This window comes from Erythrolamprus reginae, chromosome 1, assembly GCF_031021105.1.
Source record: "Erythrolamprus reginae isolate rEryReg1 chromosome 1, rEryReg1.hap1, whole genome shotgun sequence".
Lineage (NCBI taxonomy): Eukaryota > Metazoa > Chordata > Lepidosauria > Squamata > Dipsadidae > Erythrolamprus > Erythrolamprus reginae.
Window position 1 is genome coordinate 85667413 of NC_091950.1, and position 18354 is coordinate 85685766.

Genomic DNA, 18354 nt, shown 5'->3' on the forward strand with positions numbered 1-18354 from the left:
TCAGCCAAACGTTTTAAGGTGCAGGCCCAAGTGCATATCAACCCTACCCCCCCGGAGGCCTCTAACCTGCCTCCTTCTGGGGTACCTGTGCTATCCCTGGATGAGCCAAACCTAAATCCACCCCAACCTAACCTATGGGGTTTAGGTCCAGAGGAGCCAGATATTACCGAGGATTTCCCCCAGCCAGAACCTGTTCAGGGCCTCAGGGATCCTCAGGCTTTTCCGGCTGATATTTCTTCCTTGCCACCGGAGTTTCAGTCTATCTTGACTATTCTGACTAACACTATTGATGCTAGACTCTCATCTTTAAATGTACCTCCTCTGTCTCATCCTCCCCCTCGCTCCTCCCGTCCCGTGAGTTCTTCTCCTTCCTACAGAGCCCCAGTCATGGAGGTCTCTGACTCCTCTCAGGAAGAGGATGAGGACGTGGGTGCAGAAGAGGAAGATGACCCCTTTCAGCGTCTGTCGGAGGATGAGGAATCTCAGATTAAGATTCCAGCCCCAGCTGCTATTTTCCCTTCGCAGCTTTTCAAATCTCTCCTGCTAAAAGCTAGAGTATCCACGGGGCTAGCCGGGCAAGAGAAGCAAGCTACTCCTTCCACAGACCCCCCAGAGGAAAATCTTCCTTACTTCATGGAGGAACAGGAAGACAATGAGGTAATTCCTATGCCCAAGTTGTTTAAGGATGCCTTGCTTAAACAGTGGGACCACCCAACCATAGGCTTCACTCCCACTCCCAAGGACAAGAAGCTCTACAAGCTCTCCCCCTCCTATGAGGAACTCCTAACATGTCCCAGGCCAGATGAACCAGTGAAGACGCTCCACTCAACGGCTGCCATGCCTGGCGAGGCAGAGGAGGTCCTCCGGCCAGAGGACAAACGTCTTGAACAAATGCTCAAAAGAAGTCTCCTTGCAGACTCATGGGCCATTAAGAGTGCTGCAGCGGCATCCTTCTTTTCCAGAGCTATGCTCTTATGGCTTCGTCAGCTCCAACTACACCTGCCTCCAGATGACTTACGGGGCCAACAGGATTTCAACAAAATTTTCGCAGCTGCCCAATATATAGCAGATGCTACTCTCCAATCTTCCAGATTTGCAGCCAGATCAGTAGCAGCCTCCACAACGGCCAGAAGGCTTCTATGGCTCCGCCCTTGGCAGGCGGGGGTAAGACAGAAATGGCAGTTAGCTATGGGTCCACTGAAACGTAACCTCCTCTTCGGAGATCTTCTGGACCCTCTCCTTACGGAAAACGCAGACAAGAAAAAGGTCTTGGGACCTACCACCAAGAAGGCCCCGAAACCGCAGTCCTTTCGGCGCACCGGGCGTCAGCAGGATCAAAGCTTCGCATTTCACAAGAGCCCAGGTCAGTATTCCCCTCGCTTTCGATCCCAAGCTAGAACCACCAGGGGCAGAGGGTCCCGCTATCAGAGAGGATCCTCTACTACCAGAACTTCCAAAAGAACCAGATGGTAAGTTTTCTCACCTGCCTATAGGCGGTCGCCTAGCCTGGTTCTCTTCCGCCTGGCACCGCTCTTGTAAGGACCCCTGGGTCATTGACACAGTGGAAAGGGGCCTAAGGTTAGAGTTTATTTCTTCTCCCCCTAACCGTTTTATTTCTTGTCCCTCTCCCAGTTCCTCTCCATCTCGTATTCGAATGGAGGAGGCTATTTCTCATTTGTTGACTATTAGAGCTATTCAACCGGTCCCCTCTCTCCAGAGAGGTTTAGGCTTCTATTCCATCCTCTTCATGGTCCCTAAGACTTCTGGAGGCTGGAGAGCCATCTTGGACCTAAAGAAATTAAACCGCTTCATTAAATATAGAAAATTCAAAATGCACTCCCTATCTTCCATTTTATCAGCTCTTCATCGAGGAGACTTTATGGTGTCTCTAGATCTCACTGAGGCCTACCTCCATATCCCCATTGCCAAGGTCCATAGGAGATTTCTGCGCTTTGCCTTTCAAGGCAGGCATTTTCAGTATAGGGCTATGCCTTTTGGGCTCTCCTCAGCTCCCAGGGTTTTCACTAAACTCTTGGGATCCTTGGCGGCTCATATCCGGGCCTCTCCCATTCATATTTTATGTTATTTAGATGACATTTTAATTCATGGTAATTCCAGAGCTGGTGTAGCTGCAGACCTCTACTCTACCATGTCGGTTCTACAGAACCATGGTTTTTCCATAAACCTTAACAAGAGTCATCTTGATCCATCCACTTCCATTCTGCATCTGGGGACTATCATTAATTCCGAAATATCCCAGGTTTTTCTCTCCAATGAGAGAAAACGCAGCATTTTGGATCTCATTGCTCGCATCCTGCCCCAGCAATCGGCCTCCATTGTCACCCTATCCTCCCTTTTGGGTAAGATGGTGTCATGTATTGGTATTGTTCCCTGGGCCCGCCTTCACGCCAGGGAACTTCAATGGCTACTATTACCATTTCAGAGATCAGGCCACAGCAACTCGAACCGACGCATCACCATCCCACCGACGGTTCGCAGATCCCTCAAGTGGTGGACTTCTCCAGCCCTAGACAAGGGATCCCCCTTCCGGTGTCCCGACCAGTTTGTAGTCACCACAGATGCCAGCCTCTCGGGCTGGGGAGCCCACGCCCAAGGTCTTTTAGCTCAGGGCACATGGTCACCGGAGGAGGCTTCCAAGCCCATCAATTGGCTAGAATTAAGAGCCGTGTCTCTAGCTCTAAAGCAATTCCAACCTCACATATCCAACCAACATGTGCCAGCTTCCCCGCTTCATCTCCAGGTTCCCGTCTCCGGGAGCGGAGGCAGTCAATGCCCTCAGGAGTCCTTGGCCTCCAGGCCTACTGTATGCCTTCCCTCCAATTCCAATTCTGCCAGACGTGATCAACAAAATCCTCCTGGAGAAAGCACGTGTAATCCTGATTGCCCCTCACTGGCCTCGCAGGCCCTGGTTCGCGGACCTTCAACAACTGTCCGTCCAGGACCCCTGGCGACTCCCCGCTTCGGAGGATATGTTGCGGCAGGGGGCCTCCTTCCATCCGGATCCAGAGTGGTTCCACCTCACCGCCTGGCTGTTATCCGGAGGGACTTAGACCTGCGAGGGTATGACCCAGACACAGTGGAAATCATTCTGAAGTCTAGAAGGGGGTCTACCAATCGGATCTACGACCATACTTGGTCCAAATTTCATCAGTGGTGCTCGCAGGAGGGCTTATCCCCCCTGTGTCTTCCCATACACAGGATAATCGCCTTCCTTATGAAAGGTTTTCACCAAGGTCTCTCTACCAGCACCATCCGCCGCCATCTGGCCGCTATCTCTTCCGTCTTGGCGGGGCCTCGCAGGCAGCCCCTACGCTCCCTTCCAGAAATCCAAGAATTTCTAAGAGGAGTGGCCAATCTCAGGCCTTCTAAAATCCACAGATATCCAACCTGGGACTTGCCACGGGTTCTCCACTCTCTTACCCAAGCACCTTACGAACCCCTGAACTCTGCGTCCCTCAGGTACCTATCCTTCAAGGTAGCATTCCTGGTGGCGATTACTTCCGCCCGACGCATATCTGAGTTGGCAGCCCTTTCTATCAGACAGGACCTCTGTCAGTTTCATCAGGATAAGGTGGTTCTGCGGCTGGACCCCACCTTTCTACCCAAGGTCAGTTCCATGTTCCACAGATCTCAGGATATCGTTTTACCTTCTTTCTGTCTCCAACGAGAGCATCCCCTGGCGATTAGATGGCATACTCTAGATCTCACTAGAGCGCTAAAGATTTATATCCAACGCACAAGATCCATCCGGAGATCTGAAGCACTCTTCATAGCCTACCATCCCAGATCCTTGGGATCCAGAGTGTCTTCCACAGTAATAGGTCGTTGGATCAGAGGGGCCATCTCAAAGGCCTACGAGACAGCTTCCCTCTCCATTCCAAGGAATATTACAGCGCATTCCACCAGAAGTGCTGCCACATCTGCCGCTTGGGCGACTCAGGCTCCGTTGGAAGAAGTCTGCAAAGCAGCCACTTGGGCCTCGCCAAATTCCTTTATAAAACACTACAAGATTGATTCGTACGCATCAGCAGACGCTGCCTTCGGAAGAAGAGTACTCCAATCCGTTATCTCTCACGATAGCAATGTACTCCCACCCTAGGGACCTATCTCTTGGGTATGTCCCATGTGACTGCTGGACCCACTCCTTCAGTACGGAGAATAGGCGTTGATTGCTTACCTGAACGCCTCTTCTCGTACGGTGAGTGGGTACAGCAGTCACTTCCCTCCCTTTGTGTGGTCTTCTTTACCTTCTATTCTAATTTCTTATAACACATGAGAGTTGAACATTAAAGAGCTTCACTACTGAGCCTAGTCTACGGATTCGCGAATTCTGGGGAAGGGGCGGATCCAGCAGTCTTTTTTAATACTAGGCTCAGTTCCAACGGATTGGACAGGAGCAACCCATGTGACTGCTGTACCCACTCACCGTACGAGAAGAGGCGTTCAGGTAAGCAATCAACGCCTATTCTCGCCGCTTTCGAGCTGAATCCGGGAGCAAATTCGCTCCCGGATTCAGCTCGAAATCGGCGAGAATGAACGGCGTGGAAAAGGCGTTCCTTGCCGTTCGTTCTCGCCGCTTTCGAGCTGAATCCGGGAGCGAATTCGCTCCTGGATTCAGCTCGAAATCGGCGAGAATGAACGGCGTGGAAAAGGCGTTCCTTGCCGTTCGTTCTCGCCGCTTTCGAGCTGAATCCGGGAGCGAATTCGCTCCTGGATTCAGCTCGAAATCGGCGAGAATGAACGGCGTGGAAAAGGCGTTCCTTGCCGTTCGTTCTCGCCGCTTTCGAGCTGAATCCGGGAGCGAATTCGCTCCTGGATTCAGCTCGAAATCGGCGAGAATGAACGGCGTGGAAAAGGCGTTCCTTGCCGTTCGTTCTCGCCGCTTTCGAGCTGAATCCGGGAGCGAATTCGCTCCTGGATTCAGCTCGAAATCGGCGAGAATGAACGGCGTGGAAAAGGCGTTCCTTGCCGTTCGTTCTCGCCGCTTTCGAGCTGAATCCAGGAGCGAATTCGCTCCCGGATTCAGCTCGAAAGCGGCGAGAACGAACGGCAAGGAACGCCTTTTCCACGCCGTTCATTCTCGCCGCTTTCGAGCTGAATCCAGGAGCGAATTCGCTCCCGGATTCAGCTCGAAATCGGCGAGAATGAACGGCGTGGAAAAGGCGTTCCTTGCCGTTCGTTCTCGCCGCTTTCGAGCTGAATCCGGGAGTGAATTCGCTCCCGGATTCAGCTCGAAAGCGGCGAGAGCCAGCGCCCCCCGGACCCCCAACCCGGGTTTGGGGGGCTGCTAGGAAGCCCTCCATGCCGGCGGCAAACAGCCGCGCCGCCCCCAATCTTCGGCTCCTCGCTAGCGCTGTGGGAATAAAAACACAATCTGCACATGCGCAGAAGGTGTTTTTACTTCCGCATCACTACTTCGCGAAAACCCGCTCGTTGCGGGGGCTCCTGGAACGGAACCCTCGCAACGAGCGGGGGATCACTGTAGACCTATTTAATACTATGCTATTTAATACTATTTCTTTCTTATTTATTTACTTAAATTTATTGGCCGCCCAACTTAAGTGAAATAATAGTTTACTTCAAACCATTTTCAAGATAGGCTTCCTGGTGATTTTATGGACATATCTTTAGCTTTTATGGAAACAGTGCATTGTCTTCCTCCAATATGTTTTTTTTTAAATTTCCCAATCTTATTTGCAGTACTGGTATTCCTTCTTGGAGAACCATCCAAGTACTAAGTAGGATTGAGTTCCACTTAATATTTTGAGATCAGTCTAGACTCTAGATCCATGGTGGCAAACCACGTGGGGCCAGAGGTGACATGCAGAGCCCCCTCTGTGGGCCTGCGTGTTTTCGCCGCAGCCAGCTCCATCACATTTTTCTATTGGGTTTCTCGTCATCGTTGCAGGAGTAAAAAAAATTGTGAAACAGCACTCTGCCTTTGTGGTGGTGCATTTCCTGTTGCTGCCTCCATGACCTGCTCCTTGCACAGCCCAGTGAAATTTAGTGTGCTTCACAATGGGGGAGACGGGGTCCCGCCCTTCTCCTGGAGCGCATTATGACACAGAGCCACAATACAACCCTGCGCCAGGCATCTGGGCCTTGGGTTTCAGCCAACCAGCTGAGGGTGGGCGTACTGTTCCTGAGCTCGTCAGCCTGCAGACATCAGATTCCTAGCACCCAGCACCAGTTATGGGGTTTCTTCCCATCCCTGGAATAGGAAGGGGAGAGAAAGAAAGTGTGAGAGAAACAGGGAGGGAAGGAAAGAAAAAAAAAAGAGAAACACGGAGAGAGGGAAAGAAAGGGAAAGAGGAAGGGAAGGAGAAAGAGGAAGGGAAAGAGAAACGGAGAGGGAAGGAATGAGAAATGATACTACGCAAGTTTTTCTTTTTTATTGTTGCTAAATGTAATATTTAAAAATCAGAAAAAATGAACGAGCATAGCATAAAAGTGCATTTATCACATTTTTCTTAGAACAATTAACTAAACTCTGCCTTGTTTTAGGTAGTAAAACCTCATTATTCAATTTAAATTGCTGTGATGGTACTTTCTGATAAATAAGTGTTTTTTGGTTGCAGTTTGGGCACTCGTCTCTAAAACATTTGCCATTACTGCTTTAGTTTGACTAGATATTAGCAGCTCAGTAAACTTATTGGAGATTGGAACCTAAGCAATGCCACACATATTTCCAATTCCAGTGTTACTTTTAAAAAATAATCCTTTATAGTCACCTTGATTTTTTTTTCTTCTGAGTTTTTCCCCCAAACCTTCCTTGAAAATATTTTGAAATGCCTAATGCCTAGGTTAATGAAAAGAAGGACTGGGGTGACGTGATAGCAGAGTTCCAATATTTAAGGGGCTGCCACAAAGAAGATGGGGTCAACCTGTTCTCCAAAGCAGCTGAAGGCAGTACAAGACACAATGGTTGGAAACTGATCAAGGAGAGAAGCCACCTAAACTAAGGAAACATTTCCTGACAGAACCATTAATCAGTGGAATGACTTGCTTCCAGAAGTTGTGGGTGCACCAGCACTGGAGGTTTTTAAGAGGAGATTGGACAGCCATTTGACTAAAATGGTATAGGGCAGCTATTGCGTGTGCCTGAGTGTCCACACCCATAATTCAATGCCTGGGGAGGGCGAAAACAGCTCTCCCTCCCCCCCAAGGCCCTCTGGCCGCCAGAAATGTCCTGTTTCCCAACTTCTGGTGGGCCTAGTAGCCTCATGTTCCACCCTCCCCAGGCTCCAAAGGCTTCTCTAGAGCCGGAAGAGGGTAAAAATGCCTTCCAGGCTCTCTGGAAGCCAAAAACACCCTCCCAGAGTCTCTGTGCAAGGCAAAAATCAGCTGGCTGGCACACGCATTCACGTTAGAGCTGAGTTAGGGCAGTGGTTCGCGTGCCAGCAAATATGACTCTGTGTTCCACCTTTGGCACCTGTGCCATAGGTTCGTCATCATTGGTATAGGGCTTCTTGCCTGAACAGGGGGTTGGATTAGAAGACCTCCAAGGTCCCTTTCAATTCTGTTACTCTGTTATATGACACTAACATTAACTAAAATTTGAGATTTTGTCCAAATTTAACTGATCAGTTGTTTCCTCATAGTATTCTTGGCTAAAATAAAACCTGTATAATTGGCTTTCTTTGTGCAGGCATTTGACTTGGTGCAAATTTTATTTAATTTTAATTCCTTTTTAAAAATTAAGTAATTTACTGATAGGAAGATGAGAAGCCCTTTCTTTTCTGTTATATTCTGGAATCTAAAAATAGTTTGTTTTTCAGGCTTTGGAAGAGATCCAGGGTCTGACTGATCAAGCAGATAAACTCACAGGACAAAAGAACTTACTGTTGCACACACAGGATACCTTGGTTCGTAAGGTATCTGTACTGTCAGGTGAGATGTCAGAGAATGAGCAGAATAAAATTTCAACTGCCTCTTAGGATTGTGAATCACTGGAATAGTTTGAAGTGGTCAGGGTGTCCAGCAAACCTGGAAAACAGGGAAATCGGGGAATTATCAGGGAAATCGGCAGTTTGGGAAATTTCAGGGAATTATCAGGGAATTCATGAAAGGAACGGAATAAATTGGGAAAAAACCAAAAAGTATTAAAATGTTTAAAAGTCGGGAAAATCATGTTTTTTAAAAGAAATGTTGTTAGGAAAGTAGGAGACAGGTACCGTAGGTATGAATTATATATAAATTATATATAAAATTGAATTGAGTTGAATTATATATAAAAAGGCAGAATTAAAAATAAAATCTAATAAGTAATTATAATTTACACCATGGAGGCTCCAAGAATATAGAGCTCTTGCATGTTTATGGTGGAGGAAAGAAAGATTTTTAAAAATTGTATTTGGGCTAGCTTATAATTTCCCTTAGAAATTTAAACTTTTGTAAGTATGTTTGTTATGAATGTGAAACCTGACTACTACTTTCAACTCTAGGAAAGACACAAGAAGTGGTCTTGAAGAAGTTAGAATACATTTATGCCAAACAGAAAGCAGTAGCGGCTCAAAGAGGAAAACAAAAAGAACAAACAAATCCTACAAAGACGATTGAAACTACAGAGCATACTAGTCCATCGGTGGAAAAAGATCCTATTTCTGTCCTTGGAGAGGTGAAGCCAGGGGTCTTACCCAATCAACGTACAAAACCATTGATACTTTCCAGGAAAGGAAACCATGTCACAGGTAGGCTAAAGAAATACAGGAATAATTAATCTACCCAAAATTAAGTTTCTAACCAATAAGACAGTGTTTCCCAACCTTTTTTGAGCCGCGGCACATTATTCACATTTTCAAAATCCTGGGGAACATTGAGCGGGGGGGGGGGGGGGAGGAGAGCGCAAAAAAGTTTGGACAAAAAAAATCTCTTCCTCCCTTTCGCTCTATTTCTCTCTCCCTCCCTCTTTCTCTCCATCCCTTTCTTTCTCCCTTCCTTCCTCTCTCTTTTGCTCTTTCTCTCTCCCTCCTTCCCCCCTCTTGCTGTTTCTTTCTTTTTCTCTCTCTCTCTCTCTCTCTCTCTCATTCTGTCTCTCTTGCTGTCTCTTTCTCTCTCTCATTCTTTCTCTCTTCCTTCCTTCCTCTCTCTTTGCTCTCTTTCTCTCTCCCTCCTTCCCCCCTCTTGCTGTCTCTCTTTCTCTTTCTCTCTCTCTCTCATTCTGTCTCTTGCTATCTCTTTCTTTCTTTCTCTCTTCCTTCCTTCCTGTCTTTTGCTATTTCTCTCTCCCTCCTTCCCCCCTCTTGCTGTCTCTTTCTTTCTTTCTCTCTCTCTCTCTCTCATTCTGTCTCTCTTGCTATCTCTTTCTTTCTTCCTTCCTTCCTCTCTCTTTTGCTCTCTTTCTCTCTCCCTCCTTCCCCCTCTTGTTGTCTCTTTCTTTCTTTCTTTCTTTCTCCTCTCTCTCTCTCTCATTCTGTCTCTCTTGCTATCTCTTTCTCTCTCTTCCTTTCCTTCTCTCTCTTGTTCTCTCTCTTCCTTTCTTCTCTGCGGAGGCCGGCAAAGCTTTTTCTGGGTAGGCTGGCTGGGGGATAGGGCGCGCGCACGCACGCACCCCCGACGTTCCAAAGAACCTTCTCCGACCTCCGCTGTAAGAAGGTTTTCTCCGAGCGCTCGCCGCCGTTGCAGCCACCACTGGGGGAGGAGCTGGAGAAAGGGGCAGATCGGGCGGGCGGGCGTCAGCGTTGAGAAGCCAGGGGCGCGAGGGGAGCGGAGGCACTGGGGGGTGGGGGCAGCCGCGGAGCCGGCCTCCGCACTTTCATCGCTCCCCACCCCAAACTCCAACGCCCAGCTCCTTACGCGGAACGGAAGAATTAAGCTCTCCTTTTTCCTGCCTTCCTCCTTTGAGGCCCAGCAGGTTTGCGCCGGCAGCGCCCAGCTGGAGCTTCCCTAGAAGCTTCACGGCACACCTGCCCGTGTGTGCCGCGGCACACCAGTTGGGAAACGCTGCAATAAGATATACTTTAAAAAAAAAATATTTATTCATTTCTTATTAAAATATTGTACACAGTGCGACTATCTTGGCATTATCTCCACCATACACACTAAAATATAAAACGAATAACATACCACATTTTTCTGTGTATAAGATGCACCCTTTTCCTCTCAAAAATGGGCTGATAATTAGGGTGCGTCTTATACACTGAATGTAGCTTTTTCTCCCCCAACCCTAAATAGCTGCTAATGATCTTCCCAGCTCTTACTTTGCAGGTTTTCGTTGTTTCTCTCTGTGAAGAATGTTTTCCAAGCCCTAAGTCTTTGCAGAGTTTTTTTTTTTATTGCTCTAACTTGCTCCGAATAAGTTTATTTCTAGCCCTAACCAAGTGCTAACAATGTTTCCAGCTCTTACGCTTGCAAGCTCTTTCATTGTTACACTCTCCCAAGAATGTATTCCAAACCCTGCCATGGTAGGTTTTTTCCCATTGTTTTACTTGCTCCGAATGTTTCTTTCCAGCCCTAACCAGGTGGTAACATTGTTTGTTTGTTTGTTTGTTTGTTTGTTTGTTTGTTTGATTTTTATGCCGCCCTTCTCCTTAGACTCAGGGCGGCTTACAACATGTTAGCAATAGCACTTTTTAACAGAGCCAGCATATTGCCCCCACAATCCGGGTCCTCATTTTACCCACCTCGGAAGGATGGAAGGCTGTGTCAACCTTGAGCCAGTGATGAGATTTGAAGCGCTTCAGTGGCTTCAGTGGCCTGCAGTACAGCACTCTACCTGCTGCGCCATCCCCGCTCTTACCCACTTGCAAGCTCTTTCACTGTTACTGTCTGCAAAGAAGAATGTTTTCCAAGCCCTAAATCTTTGCAGGGTTTTTTCCATTGCTCTACTTGCAATCTGAGGAAGGCTACGCACCTGGGATCAGCTGAGGTGTGAATTCAGATGGGGGCAGCGAGCTTTCCACCAGGTTTCTTTTAAAGAGAGAGAAAAAAAAGGGGAGTGGGCGAATAAGAAATGTGTATCTCCTATCAATTGCAGTGTAAAGACAGAAAGAAAGACAGAATAACACTCCAATTGATGGGAAATGCACATTTCTATCTCTAGAGAAGCTGGTTATTCGCCCACCCCCTTCTCTCTCTCTCTCTCTCCCTCCCTCCCTCCCTCTCTCCCTCTCTCCATTTCAGGGGGTGGGGGTCTGTCAAGATGGGGTGCTGAGTATACATTAATAGGAAATAAAATGAACTTTTTTGCTTTTCCCAAATGGCTGCAATAAAACAAAGAGTGAACAATTTAAAGGGGTCTGAATACTTTCTGTACCCACTGTATCAGCCTGTGGCACTTCTGAGTTGTTATGGAAGACTAGGATGCTTCAATAGCGGCCTTTAGATCTTCTGCATTGTTCAGTCTCATGTTTCTCCTCTTTCTCGGACAGGGGCGGCATACAAATCTAATAAATTATTATTATTATTATTATTATTATTATTATTATTATTATTTCTCTTGGCAATGCCCCATAGATTCTCTATGGGGTTCAGGTCAGGCGGGTTTGCTGGCCAATCAAGGACAGTAATCCCATGGTCATTGAACCAGGTGCTTTTGGCAGTGTGGGCAGGTGCCAAGTCCTGCTGAAAAATTGAAGTCAGAATCCCCATAAAGCTTGTATGTGGATGGAAGCCTAGAATGCTCCAAAATATCCCGGTAGATGGCTGCATTGAGCCTGGACTAAATGAAGCACAGTGGACCAACACCAGCAGATGACATGGCTTCCCAAATCAACACAGACTGTGGAAACTTTTGCATCTCATTTGTATGTATGGAGGAAGAATGGAGAGGCACACATGGCATTTCCACAGTCTGTCATAGTCAGCATCTCCTCCTTCTCTGTTTTCTCGCCTTTGCTATTAACTCTGCCATGATATCTGGTAGATCTTCTCCTTTCTCATCTTTTATATTCTAAAATCATTAATATTGTGCTGCTCTCTTAGATTCCAAAAAAGATAACAGTGGTTTCTAATGCTTAATTTGCCTGAATTAATTTCTCACTTATTTCCTCCACTATTCCCTACACCCTAACACTAACCATAAGATATTCTTGAACATAGCGCCTCTCCTGTTTGGGATGCATTGCTGGGTTACAAAATTACAACCTTGGTATTAAAAAAAAGAAATAAGATATAGGTGGTCATTATTAATGGCTGCTTGTTCAGTGACTGTTCATACTTGCATTGGTATTGAATTAGTGTTAATTACAACCATTTCTCAGCATCCCCATGATCATATGAGTGTGGTTCCTGACATTCATTGCCAAACAGGCAGTTAATGGGAAGCCAGCAGGAAATTGGTAATCACAGTCATATGAAGTCTTCACTTAATGCTGGAAATGAAGTAGGTAGCATTATCAAGGGACATTACAGTTTATGACTGTCACTTAGCAACTGTAATTCCAGTCCCAATTACTGTCATAAACCAAGGACTGACTATAATTAATTTATCTGCATAGTAAGGTAATAAATTATCACAGCAGCCACTGTAGTGTATGAATTACTACAGAGGTAGTGCAAAGTTGCTTTAAAGTTTCCTTTAGATTTTTTTGGGTTGCTTTTGATGTTTGAAATTGTCCATGTGCTCTGAAATATGTTATAGAAAAACAGTAATTTATGAGAATAAAAGTAAAAGGAATACCAAGATAAATAATATTCCTTGTTATTTATGCACTTATTTCAACATTTCTTTGTTATTTCTTTCTTACAGGAGAACTATCTCCTTCTATAAAGTTAAGCAATGCCAACCTTTTAGTAACTACAAATGGCCAGGTTCTGGAATTTAGAAGCTCATTGGTGCCAAGACAGATTGCTGCCCTTCCTACCACACTTCTACAAGACAAAGTCAAATCAGAAATGGACAGCAATGATGAGAAAGAGCAGTCAGGTAAGATGAGAAAACAACTGAAAAAATTAAGTTGAACCTAGCCTTTTTTCTGGCATGAAGCTTACTAAATTGTCCATGTCCACAAAGTGGATTTTTTAAAATCACTTCTCTCATCTATAGCTAGTGCCCATGCAGAGATAAAAAATAGAAGGAAAGAAAGAAAAGACAAAAAAATAAGGATACAGTAAAACAAACCAAAAGAAATATATGAAGATATTATTTTCCCTTCATCATAAGTTTAAACAATTTTAGACTTTATCACATCTTAAAATGCAACAATATTTTACTCTTACTTATAAATACTTAAAGCTTTGTAATTTCAACACTGACCAGCAAAATTCTATTAAATTCTGTTAAGATAATAACAAACCTATTTCACTGTAATCAAATAAAGCAACTTTGTATTTCTTCCTTTTTCTTTTAACAGTTTTGATCTTTTGTCCTATCAATAGTCATAGAATTTGATTTCTTTTCGCTTTCTTTGTTCTTCTCAGAATTTTTCAATAGCAATAGCACTTAGACTTATATACCGCAATAGAGCCCTCTCTAAGCAGTTTACAGAGTCAACATATTGCCCTGTACAATCTGGGTCCTCATTTTACCAACCTCATAAGGATAGAAGGCTGGGTCAACCTTGAGCCTGGTGAGATTTGAACTGGCAAATTGCTGGCAGTCAGAAGTAGCTTGCAGTATTACATGCTAACCACTGCTCCACCACCGCTCTTGTCAAAATTTTAACACCTCTTTTGTAAACAGAGCATAGGAAAATGATCCAACTTGCTTTTTTTGGTTTATTATTTTTATATCCCTTAATAGCATTAGCCAGGTTTTGTTTGTGGGGGGAGAGTGGGGTTGTACTATGTCCAGTGCAGCATCTTTAACTGTATCATTCTTGTAGCCTGTTATTTTTAAATCCAGATCAGTCTCAATCTGTTCCGTTAAGACCCTAATCTACACACCCCTTTTAAAATGCCAGGTTTTTGAGATGTAAAAAAATCAGAACAAGATAAATCACTTCAGAATTTTTTCCACCTTTAATATAATATGGGATGAATAGACGAAGCAGGAATCCAAGGAATGATGTTTAGTATTGTATAGGAGACAAATGGACTCTTGCAATTTTAGCAGAGTTTCTTCCTGCTACTTCTTATATCAAACAAAATCAAGGTGGGACTGTTTGAGTATCTTTCTTTGTCTTTTCGCTTTCTTGGGATTGAGCAATCTTTTGTGAAAATCTTAACGGTTGATTCATTCTTTCTCCATTCCCAAGGCCAGGTCTACATTCCTCTAAGAAGGAATGTAACTTTAGCATGCATAAGATAGGTAACTCCAAATTTTGCAGAGGAGAGAGAGAGACAGACAGACATTATACATTATATATCGGAACGGAGCACCAGGATGGATCAGTTGCAGCCCACCACTGTTATACATGCTTGGAGAAGAGAGGGAGGAGGGGAAATCTGTTGAAGAGGTTAATGAGTTTAGTTTGGAGACATACTAGAATGATTGGAATAATATTGGAATACTTTAATCAATACTCTAATTGATTTTGTTTTGTTTGGCCTTAACAGAAAATGAGGATTCATTCTTGATGCCAAGAATTGTGAATGTGACATCACTAGCTACAGAAAAAGAAACAAATTTAAATCTGGATGCAAGTAAAGGACCTTATGCATTGCTAAATACTGATTCTAGGGGATCTGAGCTTTCCATGCAAATTTTATCTCAGGAAACATCCAATCATAAATGCAAAGAAAACGAAGAAGGTTCTGAAAAAGAGAGAAATGTTACTGGAACAACACAAGATCAGCTTCAGGAAAAATGTAGTTTTCCACAAATGCTAAACGTCTCCAGTTTAAAGGACTCCCCAGGAACAAAGCTCTGCTTTGAAGAATTAACTGGAAGCCAGATAAGGGCCAAAGAGGCAGGTGGAGGAAGGGAAGATTGTCAACAGTTGAAGAATCCCTCATTGCAAAAACTAAAGATTAACAAAACCAAGGACTCTAGATCAGAAATGGAAGTGGCTTCTGTAATTCATGAACCAACAATGGATACAAGCAGTTCAGAAGATACAGAGGAGAATGATGATACCGATGAAACTCTGACATCACTTCTGAATGAAATTGCATTCCTCAACCAGCATCTGAGTGATGATGCTTCAGACATACCAGAACTTTCCCACCCGCTGAGTTCTACTTTTTCTCTAGCAGATACAGAAAGTCGCCAGACATCAAACTCAGCAAGTAACTCTGCCTTCCAATTTGGTACAGTGGGTGGGAATTTTAAGGATCTTTCTATGATTCAAGACAATGGTGATTCCATATCTCCTCTCCTACTTCACTTGGATGATGATGATTTTCCTGTTAGCAATAGAAATGCCAGGGAGGTTTCATCAGAATCTGATGCTTTAAAAATCATGCTAGGGTCCGAAGTCAAGGATAGAAATTCCAACCTCTTAAAAATAAGCGGAAGTGGAAAAAACATGGACTCCTCAGCAAAGACAAGAAGTGTTTCACCTCCTGTTCTTCATCTGAAAACTAATTTAGAAGCTAACGCATTGGACATGTCATGGAGGCCTATGCCCAAATTGGCACCACTGGGGTTAAAAACTGCTAACCAGTCATTAGATTCTGAAGGACAAAGTGCTAAAGTGATGCCTGCCCTGGCACCTGTTGCTTCAAAAGAGAAGAAACTTGCACAGTCAGCGATTGATCCCAGTCAGGATTCCAAAGCAACAAACATAAAGGCAACTGCAATGAGAAAATCAAATTAATTATTGTGGTTTTAACTTCAGATTTTAATATTTCCTTACTGACTTTTGAGACTTAATTTAGATGTAGGATACACATGTGCATTTGGCTGCTTGCATTACATTGTCAGAAATTGTAAAAGGTATGCATGTAATTTATGAAAACAAAGTTTTATACTAGAGGCTAAGAAATCAAAAAACTAAGAGACTAGCCAGATAGATGAATAATGCAAATGCTTCATTTATCTGTTATTTTGGTAGAACCCATGTAAAATATGTTGCGGCTCTTGTACAATTACATGTTTGAGAGCATTCATTCTGGGAAGAAAAAAATGCAAACTAAATTATTTTCTTCATAACAACTAATGTGGTGAGAATTTTAACTGTTTTGCTTAAGCTCCAGTGGAGTTGTTCTTAAATGGCAGGAAAGATGTCATGGTTATTTCCTTTCTATGACATTGCCACAGAATATCTTTTTCTAATGTATTTTTAAAAATCAGGAATGTAAGTGGTTTGTATAAATATATTATGTATTCAGGAGGTCAGATTAAAGCATTTCATCATCAAAGAATTTTCTGTAATACAATGTTGTTTAATTTGGGGGGGCCCTCCTGTAAAGCAAGTGAAATGAGATTTCGTACCGTAAAATGATTTATATTTTTGTATACAGATTTTTGTAAGTATGTACAATAATGACATTTGTCATCTAGGAAAATATATTAAATATTTCTAAATGATTGTAAATGATACATTTTTCACTGTGTGGAACATTTGAATGCTCTGAGCAAGTTGTTATAGGAAACCTTAAAACTTATGCATTTTAGGCAAATTAAATAAGGAAGGTAATGTCTCTTGTTATCCCAACGTAAAACATTAAAACTGTCTTCATTAATATTTGAAGCTTCCTTCTCTTATCACATAGATTGAATCAACTGTTGAGAGTCAGTTTTCTGTATAGATATGATAATTCCAATGTACATAGCACAAAGGTTTACATGTAACAAACAGGTATGAGTCAGAATTATTTCTGGTGGGTATTCATCAGTTTTTAAAAATATATGCAGACTTAGTTAAAGGAAAAAAGTTAAAACTTTTTTCTTTCTCAGAAATTTTTGCAGAAATAGCAATGCTGTGTTCATGTGCACTGGCTTTTAAATCTTCAGACGGCTAACAAAATTGCAGGTTTAATTTTCCTTAAACCAATGCTATTGTTTTAAAAGCTTTATAATAATAGGAAAAGTTGTCGAAGTATTCAGCAGTGTTGATTAAACAATGTTTTCTTTGCAGCTGTACATATGCTATATTTGCTTATTAGAAGATTGTCTTACGTTTCTTGATTCACTGTGTTCATTCAGTGCCTTAGGACATGAAAAGAACTTTCGGATATCACAATTTCATTAAAATCTGACTGACCCTGTTTATTTTAAGGCTCAGACTCCAATATAACACAAGCCTTTTAAGTATTTTGTCTGGACATGCAACTGAGAATGTGGTTTCTCAGAGACGGTGTCCCACAGACATCAACAGATGTGTGAACATGAACACTGATGGGATGGGATCCTTAGATGTAGAGGCGTAAATCAAGGCAGCTTTTACCAGCACATCAACTCGTTGTTGTTAGGATTTCTGACTGCATGAACTCAGACCTTTTGCTTGTTCAAGTAAAAAGGCCTGAACAAGGCTTGTGGCAATTTGATTACCTATATTAAATAAACATAAAATAAATTATGCCAACCCTTTTTTATAAAACACCATTACACTAGACATTTGACTAAAATATAGCATTATTTTTTCATTATTTTCTCATTTTTCCTAGTATTTGCTTGTTTTCTGAGCCATAGGAACTGAAAAGAAAAAAAAACCCTACCCTTCCGCATTTCACTTTAGAACAAATTATATATCATATTATTATAATTATGCTAATTTGGCTTCTTGCCTAACCACAACTATTTTAAAGATTCAGTGTATTATAATGTAAATAGGCAGTAAACTATATAAATATGATAGCAGAATGTTAAAATTCCGATACCCAATCACCTCTTACAATAATTTCCATCTTCATTTCAATGCTCAAATCTAATTTTTTTAAAAAAAATAGTACATCCTACAACACTATTCCTTATGTATTTCAAAAGTAGCCTTGATAACAATTATATATAGGGTTTTTTAGGAATAATGCAAGATTGAATTTTATAAGTATTTTCTAATCAACACTTGATTTATTTCATTTTAAGCAAGCTTGTAAAATTGATTTTTAATTCATCTGTACATGACTGAAATGTTTTTAGTATAAAAATGTTAGATTTTGTTTTTATGATAGTTCTTCTTTTTCTGTATCTACTAAAACTGTATTTTTGTAGTTATCAAACCATAAAGCCTGTCTGAATAACTGAGAGGAGAATCTGTGTAATTAAAATAGTCTCTAACTAAAAAATGGTTTTGAAATATTATTTCTAGGCCAAACACCAGAGGAGAAGCTGAGAGGATAATAGAGTGTGCTGAGTTTGATTGATAAAATTCTAGAATAAAATTAGCATTAAATTTGTAATAAAAAATACTTTGGTTTTTTTTAAAAAAAAAATCAGCATTGTTATTGTGATGAAGATCATTAATATTTTGATTGAGTTCTTAATTGTGATTTGTCTGAGTCACATTTGGGGATTCGATCCCTGTTCAGAGCTTTCCTTGGAATGTTCCAGGATACTTTGGAGAGTTTTGC

The 18354-nt window shown here is 42.8% G+C and overlaps 1 protein-coding gene across 3 annotated transcripts in view; it reads left to right on the forward strand.

Moving 5' to 3' along the window:
- The window catches only part of MGA (MAX dimerization protein MGA), an 88366-nt gene extending 70297 nt beyond the window's left edge, over positions 1–18069 (forward strand). For all 3 annotated transcript variants that reach the window (XM_070757349.1, XM_070757368.1, XM_070757358.1), the window contains 4 exons: positions 7800–7911; positions 8466–8711; positions 12710–12886; positions 14458–18069. In XM_070757349.1, coding sequence (XP_070613450.1) covers positions 7800–7911; positions 8466–8711; positions 12710–12886; positions 14458–15659 — 1737 coding nt within the window. In that variant the 3' untranslated portion in view covers positions 15660–18069. The remainder of the gene's footprint in view (positions 1–7799; positions 7912–8465; positions 8712–12709; positions 12887–14457) is intronic.
- The last annotated feature ends 285 nt before the right edge of the window (positions 18070–18354 follow it).